Source organism: Haliaeetus leucocephalus, unplaced genomic scaffold (genome assembly GCF_000737465.1).
Source record: "Haliaeetus leucocephalus isolate CR32 unplaced genomic scaffold, Haliaeetus_leucocephalus-4.0 Scaffold0, whole genome shotgun sequence".
Taxonomy (NCBI): domain Eukaryota; kingdom Metazoa; phylum Chordata; class Aves; order Accipitriformes; family Accipitridae; genus Haliaeetus; species Haliaeetus leucocephalus.
This window is the reverse complement of record NW_010972436.1, coordinates 1,815,579-1,825,334: the sequence shown is the minus strand read 5'-3', so window position 1 is coordinate 1,825,334 and position 9,756 is coordinate 1,815,579. Positions and strand designations below refer to the sequence as shown.

The following is a 9,756-nucleotide window of genomic DNA, read 5'->3' as shown; positions in this document are numbered from 1 at the left end:
GCGTGTGTGGTCGGGGGGGGGTGGGGGGGTGGGAGTAAAATTAGTGGGCAAGACCTCTCTTGTTACACTTGGCTGAAATCAGCCAGCAGGTTCATGTGTTAAATGAGGCTGACAGGGAGCCAGGCAGCTTGTGCAGTCATGGAGTCTGGTTTCTAGGGAAACAAGGTAAATGTTTTTCCTCCTTCTTGCCACCTTTTAACTCTTAGAAGGATTTTACACATCACAACAGGAAATATTCTCTACATCCACCTTTCCCCATTTCAGTTAGAGCAAAAAGCATCAAATTGGGTCCGTCTCAGAGCAGTGCTATACTTCGGTGTGTAAATCTGGAGAGTTACTGCCTCAATCACTGCCATATCTCCAATTATGGTCAGCAAAGGGTACACCAGCGCAGTTATCTAAATTTACATGAGCCTTCAGTAGGAGTGATCTCACTATTGCAGGGGGAGGCAGAGAAGCCCTCGGGGCTGTCGCTGCCTTTCTTGGTATAACACCTCAAGCTCCCATAACCACAACAGTCAGGACTGGTGCTGTACAGAGCCAGTCCCTGCTCACAGGTGCTACCTCTCCTCTGCCTTTCACCACCAGACTCAGCTGGAAACGCCAGCCAACCCAGCCCCTCAGGAGCCAATGGAGTATTTTGAGCCATGTAGTAACAGCAGTCACAGCTCTCCAGCCTCCTTGGAGGGTGGGATGCAGCCACCCCCATCCCCTCCCCAGCAGGCCCACTCCCCATCACCAGGCAGAGCCTGGACTGAGGAATACCAAGCCACTGCCAGGTAGGAATTTGTCACCTTAGCTGCCTCTCAAGAACAGCAACAAACTGCATTTGCAAACAGTGGGCAGGTTACAGCCCCTCTGTCAGAGGGAAACTGGAGGGTTTCCATGGCAACAGCTAGCACCAGCCACCTACCTAAAATTTAGTGATGTTTCAACCATCTGAAGTAGTTTCATTAATTTCAAAACCTGTTGGATTCAAAGGAGCTCTCTAGCCACCCAGCAGAGGATTAACATGTAGAATAATACTGCAGTAACTGCAAACACGCTTAAGGCTCCTGCTGCTTTCCTATTTCACACAACCAGAGAAGCCTCACTCCACCCCAAAATCTTCACTCTCCAAAAACAGCAATGGTGGCTTCTTTCTCATTACAGGAACCCTGCTTTGAGTCAGATGCTCATGAATTTGAGCTTTGCTTCTTTGGTTTGGCTGGTCCCATGCATAGGGCCTCCAGTAAGAGCACCAGACTTGACACAGCTATGTATTAGCCAAGAGACAAAGTTCATTTCTTTAAAATATTTATTTTTTGGTCTGAGCACACACAGGACACAAGACCGTTCCACACATTAAGCTGTCTCCTCTTTTGCAGTACGATCTTTCTTGAGTGGTCCCTGAAAAACAAAGAAGGACACTATGTAAACCGCAGTCTGCACCCAAGACCACACCACATCCCAATTACAGTGCTGTAATTTCATCTCCTCTTGCTGCAAAGAAATGAAGGCAAAAAAAAAAGCCCTCAATGTTGCAGCCCATTGGAAATCTCAAGCCCCATCCCCAGCTACAGGTGTCGGAGGGAAAGCTGGGCTTGGCGCAGCCACACTGCACCAAATCAATGACTTCCTACGCGATAGAGAAGTGCTGGTGCCACCTCGTGGGGAAGCTCCCATGCAGCCCCCAAGCAGCTGAACCACACCCTGACCTGGCCAGGGCCTCACATCCAGGACTCCAGACCAGCTTTCTCCAGCAAGTGACAAACTGAGAATGACACCCACAGCCTGCTGTGAGCACCACCACCGTCCAGCACTGCTCTGGGAAGAAATGCAGCGCAGAGACAGTCCCCACAGGTGTCAGATATTGCTCAGTGCTTGTTCCATGCCTTGGCACTGAACGACTGAAATGCCTCTCTGGCACCAAGTGCTGTTGCAGGGAAGCGAGACCCCAGCCCCACCCCCCCCCAGTTATAACCAAGTTGGCAGGATGAACCCTCTTGACTGAAGCTGCACACTTTGTTTCACAGAAATTTTGGCCCTGTGGCAGCCCAAAGGTCAAGCTACCAACTGCCATGAGCTCAAAGACAATACAGATATGCAACACAAAGCTGCCAGCTTCAGAAAGCGTCCTTACCATGAAAGACTTCTTCTCCTCAGCTGTCTGGAAGCGGCCATGACCAAATTTGGAGGTTGTGTCAATGAACTTCAAGTCAATCTTCTCCAGGGCCCGGCGCTTGGTCTGCACAAGCAGGGACTACAGGAGAGATGCCAGGTGAGTACGCAGCAGCAGCAGTCTTTCAGCCTGCCAGTACACTTGGCTACTTCTTACCACCTCCACGGCTAATGCCTCCTAAGTCACTCTGACCTCACGCTTCAGTTGCTATTACGTGCAAGGAGCACTTGCCGATAAGCCAGCCCACACCTTTGGCCTTCCAAGGCTGAGGACTGGTCAGGTCACACCAGCAGGTGAGCCCAAGTCTGCCTGCCAGCATCCTTACAGTCCATGAGAATTCTCAGCCCTAAAGCATACCCTTCACTACAAACAGCCCTGGACTGAATTAACTGGGAAAAAGGACCTCATGCTACTCCCAAGGTCATTAATATGAGGTGTTTGTGTGTGTGGAGCTTTTCCTTCTAGCTGGCTACATGAGTCCCCACAGCAGCAAGTAACACCTGTACCAGAGGCAACGCAGTGAACTTAACATGTTCTAGCCCCTCTGACAGCAGGTTGCACTACTCACCTTGCGCAGGGTTAGGACCCTCTTCTTGGTCCCAACAACACAGCCCTTCAGCATGATGAAGTCATTGGTCACCTCACCGTAGTGGACAAAGCCTCCCTGAGCAAGGAGAGAACAGTTAGCGATCTGTATAAAGCAGGACCAGCGATCACTTCTGCCTACAGCTTGATGTTCTCGCACCACTTCTGGGTCTCGGTCATTCCCACATTCACAGAAAACCCATTTCCAGTATTACCTTTCGCTGGTCAAGTTTCTCAATACAGCAATTTACTTGCTGCTGTTAAGGCTTTTACTAAGAACAGCAGCAACAAGAAGAGGCTGACAAAACAGCAGAAGCTGCTCTCCCTGCTAAGTTATTCCTTATTTACAAGTATCATTTCTAGATTTGTAACATCTTGCTATACTATTGCCACATACCAAATGCAATTAGTAAGTTACACAAGTCAATACTGAGAATGACTAAGCAACACCACCTCCCACAGCAGCCGAGTTTTCTCTCAAGAGCTCTTCATTCAATCACTTCAACTTACACCAGGCCCATTTGCCTCTTAGGATCGCAGCTCACAAGCAGAGTCTCTCCATAGAGCTGCCAACAACTCACCAGAGGGTTGATGCTCTTGTCAGACAAGTCATAATCAGTCGATGCATTGTTTTTGATCAGCTTTCCATCCTTGATTTGGTAACCCTGGCCGATCTTGTAGATCTAAAAAGGTCAAGAATTTCTACTCAGCAAAAGGGAGGAGAAAGGGCCTGTCACGAGCCAAAATGCAGAGTTCTACATAGGGTTGGAGAAAAACGTCTGTTGCACTTCGAAAACACGTTGCCATACAAGAATTTTATGGTTATCCAACACAACGGACTATGGTTACTGCCCCCGAGATGACTCAAACAAACAAGAGCAAAACGTCCAAAGCCAAACTCTGCTCTCTTCACTGTCATGCAGCAAGTGACCTTAGCCAGCTCTCGTTTCTTCTCAGAGACACAAACCTTCTTATTGATTTCAGTCCGATGGTGATACCCCTTCTGACCAGCCCGGGCCACAGAGAAAGCCACACGAGCAGGGTGCCATGCACCAATGCAGGCCACTTTGCGCAGACCCCTGTGAGTCTTGCGGGGCAGCTTTTTGGTGTGCCAACGGCTGGTAACACCTGAAAGAAACCAAAGCAGTGTTGCTAACTATGGTCAAGCTGAGATGTCACCTAATTGTTCAACTAGAGTTTAAGCCACATTTCAAGCTGCTGCCCCCAGGCAACAAGAGGGAAGCCCAGAGCCAGCATCCCAGGAATTAACCACATTCCCTTAAGCGCCCTGCCCCATAACCACCCACACTCCCTCCTCAGCTGTCCCTGGGTTGTTCTCAGAAGGAAGGCAGCATGGAATGACTCCTCACGGATGTCAGGCGCTGTGCCCAGCGCTCATTCCACGGTCTCATCACTGAACTGGACAGCAGAATGGATTTACCTCCTCAGCTCTTAGCCCACACACTTGTGAAAACTCAAGGCTAGGATTTCATTAAAAACTGTATCCCATCCCAAAGAGAACATCCATGCATTTACCTTTATAACCCTTGCCCTTGGTGACTCCGATGACATCTATCATCTCATCCTGGCCAAACACAGTTGACACAGGCACCTGCTGTTCCAGCTTCTCCCGGGCCCAATCCACTTTCTCAGCAACAGTGCCACCATTCACCTGGATCTCCATTAGGTGAGACTTCTTCTGCCTCAGGGGAAGCAAACGCATCTAGAAAACAGAAAGGATGAAATTTAGCTCCTGCTCTTCCAGGATCGACCTTATATCCAAGATACACAACTTCAACATACTGAAGTAAAAGGCCCTACACTAAGGGGAAAGGTTCTACTGTGGCTTAAATAACAAGTCACAGTATCTGGAAGTTGTATGCCACCCACAGGAACACAGAATTCTCTAACCCCACAGCCAAATTCCATCCAGGTAGGACAGGAGATAGCAAGGGGCAATGGTTTTAAAATGAAAGAGGGTAGATTTATACTGGACATAAGGAATAAATTTTTTATGAGGGTGGTGAGACCCTGGCACAGGTTGCCCAGAGAAGATGTGGATGCCCCATCATTGGAAGTGTTCAAGGCCAGGTTGGATGGGGCTTTGACCAACCTGGTCTAGTGAAAGATGTCCCTATCCATGAAAAGAAGGGTGGGACTAGATGATCTTTTAAAGGTCCCTTCCAACCCATTCTATAATTCTTTGATAAAGCCTGCCACACTGAAGGACACTTTGGGTAGGGTCACATTTACAGTTACTTCTACTATATTTAGCACAGAGGGACTGATATGAGTATCAACAGCAGCTGCAATACTACCTCTACTGTCTAGTATGGAAAATTAATTCATCAAATTAGCAATGTCATAACTAGACATCCTACTGCACTTACAGCCAACTCAAAGATTTAATTGTATCTCCCACAGAAGTCTGGCAGAGCACTGATGGCTAGGGAGACACCACCACACTAGCCAGCAGTACACCTCTTCCAGCTGAGCAACAGAAGCCACCAAAAGCCTCCAAGTGTTTGCAGTCCCTACAGAACACAGCCTGAAACGCTGCTGACCACGCAAACCCCAGAGTCAAGTGTTCAGCCTCTTTATTTGTAGCTGCAATTAAGAGAGCCCAGGTCTACACAGTTATCAGAAAACGACTGAGTCCAAGAAGTTCCTACTATGTTCAGTCTCTTTTGGACGCTGCTTCAGAAGATTGCCAGCAGTTGCCCTCAAGGCTCAAGCATCCTGTGAGCACACACTTTGTACAGAATGAAGAGTGCTAGTATTTGTATTGTTCTTAACGGTTAGCATCGGGCTGCAGGGGAGAGCAGACATCTCCCTACAGAGATGGACCAAGTTTTATGCTTGCTCTCTTAGCTGTCTGTTTCCAGTGTACATCTGTCCTGGTTTCATCAGGAATAGTCAATTTTCTTCCTAGTAGCTGGTATAGTGGTGTGTTTTGGATTCAGTAAGAGAAGAAGGTTGATAACACACTGATGTTTTCAGTTGTCACTAAGTAGTGTTTATACTAAGTCAAGGATTTTTCAGCTTCTCATGCCCAGCCAGCAAGAATGCTGGAGGGGCACAAGAAGCTGGAAGGGGACACAGCCAGGGCAGCTGACCCAAACTGACCAAAGGGATATGCCATACCATGTGATGTCATGTCCAGTATATAAACTGCGGGGAGCTGGCCAGGGGCTGCTGCTCAGGAACTGACTAGGCATCAGTCAGTGAGTGGAGAGCAACTGCATCGTGCATCGCTTGCTTCATATATTCTAATTCCTTTATTATTACCATCATTATTATTTTCTTCCTTTTCTGTCCTATTAAACTGTCTTTATCTCAACTCACAAGTTTTACTTTTTTCTCCCCGATTCTCTCACCCATCCCGCTGGTTGGGGGGGGGAAGTGAGCGAGTGGCTGCGTGGTGCTTAGTTGCTGCTGGGGTTAAACCATGACAACATCGGAGTCCCACAGACACTTACCTGAGTGTGAGCCATGACTCTAATAACCTGGCAGTATTTCTTCATGCTATTGAAATCTTTCTCCAGCTGCTTTTTGCCCTCCTCATCTTGCCATTTCTTGCAATATTTGGTGAAGGCCTTCTTCTTGGACTTGTGCCTTCAGGAGCAGAGCAGAGACAAGGTTTGGCTAAGCCCTTCATCAATCCCCCAGGAAAGTGGGGACGAGCGGAAGGAGCTGCCACCTCAGCTGGTTTCAGCTCATTGCCAGCTTCTAAGGACTCTTTTCCACTGGCAAGCGGAGCCTGGAGCTCATCAGACAGTGGCAAAGTTGCCAGAGCTGAGCGGAGCTGCCATGAATTCCAAAGCACATTAATATTCACAGTACAGAAGACAAAAGACTGTAGAGAGACGTCGAACAATAACAGAAGAAAACATCTTTAAAGCAACTGTCAGATGATTGCTATCTGTTTCAGAATACCATCATTTCCCCCCTTCTAAGCCCAAGCTATGCCTGACTGTAAGGTCGTTACTGTAACACCCTTGAGATCATTATTGCTCTACTCTGACGTCTTTTCAGCCTGAAAAGTTCATTAACAGGCTGTAAGCTCTAGACACGCTGGAGCCACACTTGGGCAAATGCACATACTTTGAATCACAACAACAGTGCCTGGAACAGTAATCAGAAGTAACACTTGTCTTCCCCTTTCCTGAGAAAACAGGGCTACAGTCAGGACTCGACACTCAACAACAAGCGCCAGAGGCGATTTCCTTATGTCCGCCCGTCGAGGTATCATCACGCGTAGCCTGTTAAGGAGATCTCAGGCAAAACCCAATACTGTCACCCCACAGCAAGAAGGGCACTAACTAACATTAGGCTGTCACCCTCCCAGAGCCATTCCTACTGCCTATCCCATTATTAGACCAGTTATCAAGGCCAAACACTAATTACTGTAAAACCTCTTGAAAAAGCTGTACTAGCGGAATCTGCAACCCAGCAGAAAAATAAACCATGGCATGAGATGAAGGCAACAAGCAAAAGCCCTGCTCTCTTACCAGTTCTTGTAGAAGCGACGCTTACACTCATCACTGATGTGCTCAGCAAAGATGGTCTTGAAGCTACGGAGACCACGAGGAGTCTGCACGTATCCCACAATGCCCACAATGACCATGGGAGGAGTCTCTACTATAGTGACTGCCTCGACCACCTCCTTTTTGTTCACCTCTGGATGCAGACAGAAAAACAGCACGACAATTAACACCAGCATCAGCTATTAAACAACATCATCTGTTCCTTCTCACTCACAAATCCTTCACATGAAAAGTTAAATGACTCAAGTTCTTTCCACAAAGGCAAAGAGGATGCATGGTAAAGTGACCAGCTCCAAGTTATAATTTAATGCCTTGCAAAAGTTTGAGGCTGGCTCAGCAGGAAGCACAGCAAAGCCCAATAGGCAAAATGGATGGTAGCGAGTAACAGAACCACATTCAAGACTGGACAATCAGCAAAAAAACACCAAAGGCAATTTACTTATGTCCACCCACCGAGAAGAGGTCATCCTATTTAGCCTGTTACAGTACAGCTAAACCAAACCATCAGGTCACTGTGCATCTCAGAAACAGGACCATTAACAAGACAGGCACTGCTAGAAATGAAGTCTTGCTGCTGGGACATCACTCACACTGGGGCAGGAGGGGTTCAGGTGCTTTATAACCCACTCACTCAAGGGCTCTGAATGGGGTGAAGTCAAGCTACGACTAAAATCCAGAGCTATTAACAAACAGACCATCTTTTGCCATTCATAAAGAAAAGAAAACCACCTCTATTGAGAGGAACATTAATACGTACTGGATCCAGGTCTGTCGACTTCACGGACAATGTGGGTCATACCAGCTTTGTACCCCAAGAAGGCAGTGAGATGGACAGGCTTGCTGGGGTCATCTTTGGGAAAGCTCTTCACCTTGCCCCTGTGCCTGCTACTGCGCTTGCGGGGCAGGAAGCCCAGAGACCCATGCCTCGGAGCTGAGAACTTGCGGTGAGACTAGAGAGAAAAGAAACATTTAGTGCTTGCTATAGAGATTCACTTATACCCACTCAATGGCCAAGGCCAATTCTCTTCTTGCCTTGAAACATGAATATTACGTATATACAAGACATTTTGCATTCTAGAAATTCTTCTCAGTATCAGCTGTTTGGTTTCTGAATTCCACTATGATGTTACAAGAACATAATCCTCATGCCCCAACTATGTCCCTCCTACATTTCCTCAACATCCCCTCTCTTTCAAGCTTATTTTAAGACATCACCAAGTCCCACTCTAGTTAGGGAACCAAACAAGCTGTAGTTTGGCCACAGCATGCCACCAGAGCTTCAATGCACCCCAGAAGCCTCGAAAATGGAGAAGCACAAGATAGCTTTATAGTATGTTTCAATGAATCAAGACCACTATGAAAATAAGCATTATAAAAACCATTTCAGTTTGAAAAGCTGCAGTAAGACAATCTTTCAACATCCACCTTTGAGTCAGTCACTTTGGGTGGAAGTACAGGGTTTTCTAAGCTGTTCCCCTCAACTACCAGCCCTGCAGCCTCCCTCTGCAACCTGAGAGCCAAGTAAGGCTGGGTTCTATGCGGGCAACTCTCAGCCCATCAAAGAATTACCCATCCAATCTCACATCCAAACTTAAGAAAAATATTGTACAGCTAAGGATAGAGCTAACAACCAATAGCTAAAAAATGTGTCTTACTTTTAAAAAAAATACTTGACGCAAGTTGCCTTAAGCAGACAAAGTTTACCAGCCCCAAAAAGGCCTTTTTGTCAGGACTACCAATCTTGCGGCAGGGCCCAGCAGAACTAAGTTTTGACACCTACGCAAGCCTGAAGGCCGCCAGCACATTACCTTCGCCTACGAATGACATCAAACGCGAAATTCGATCCTACAACTGCATTATTAAACCGGGTGGGCTCGCAGCCCCCACCACGGCCTCGCTGCACTTGCAGAAGCGTACGAACAGCCTCACCCTGGCCCTCAAAGGCCCTGTGATCCGACTGCCTACTCAAGCAGACATTACTGCCGGCAGCTATCGAGAGAGGAACCCACCCCCCCTACAAAAACAAGGGACAGCAAATCCCACCACGGGTCCGGGTAGCCCCCCCCCAGCCACCCGCACCCCCAGGCGCAAAGCAGGCCCCGGCCGGCGTCCCCAAGGCAAGGCCTCGCCCGCCCACGGTGCCTGCCGCGGTCGAGCCCCGAAATGAGACCCGCGTCGCCTCCCGCAGAGGCCCTGGCACGGCGGGAGCGGAGCCGGGCAGCCGCCGGGGGCGGGATGGCGCCGATACCGGAGGGATTGCGCGGCCGGACCCCGGGCGGCACCACCGCTGCCAGCACCCACCATCCTGTCCCCGCGCCGGGCCGGAAGGGCCGATAGAGGCCGCGCGCGCGGCTTTTATAGCGGCCCCGCCCCTCCGCAGTGCCGCGCTGCGCAGGTGCGTGGCGCGCGGCGGTCTCGCGAGAAGAGCGAGGGGGCGGGGGCGGCGGCGGGGGCGGGGGCGGG

General features: G+C 48.9%; 1 protein-coding gene across 2 annotated transcripts; it reads right to left on the bottom strand.

Moving 5' to 3' along the window:
* Positions 1-1,279: 1,279 nt before the first annotated feature.
* On the bottom strand, positions 1,280-9,644 carry RPL3 (ribosomal protein L3). 2 transcript variants are annotated; one of them, XR_774260.1, is made up of 10 exons: positions 9,595-9,644; positions 8,051-8,243; positions 7,258-7,426; positions 6,226-6,361; positions 4,283-4,469; positions 3,714-3,874; positions 3,257-3,429; positions 2,730-2,825; positions 2,123-2,242; positions 1,280-1,389 (listed from the first exon to the last, which is right to left on the bottom strand). XR_774260.1 is itself a non-coding variant. In XM_010565901.1 (10 exons), the coding sequence occupies exons 1-10, from the start codon at positions 9,595-9,597 to the stop codon at positions 1,345-1,347; spliced, it is 1,212 nt and encodes a 403-aa protein (XP_010564203.1). In that variant the 5' UTR covers positions 9,598-9,644; the 3' UTR covers positions 1,283-1,344. The 2 variants fall into 2 exon arrangements, 1 of the variants encoding a protein (XP_010564203.1); XM_010565901.1 differs by having other exon boundaries at positions 1,283-1,389; positions 3,328-3,429.
* Positions 9,645-9,756: the final 112 nt, after the last annotated feature.

Bases quoted from the DNA above. Each gene is read 5' to 3' on its own strand.
- RPL3 (XM_010565901.1), bottom strand. The intron at 3,875-4,282 runs GTAAATGCATGG...GGTTTCTTTCAG, and splicing joins CAAGGGCAAGGGTTATAAAG to GTGTTACCAGCCGTTGGCAC. The intron at 2,826-3,327 runs GTGAGTTGTTGG...CTCCTTGCTCAG, and splicing joins ACAAGAGCATCAACCCTCTG to GGAGGCTTTGTCCACTACGG.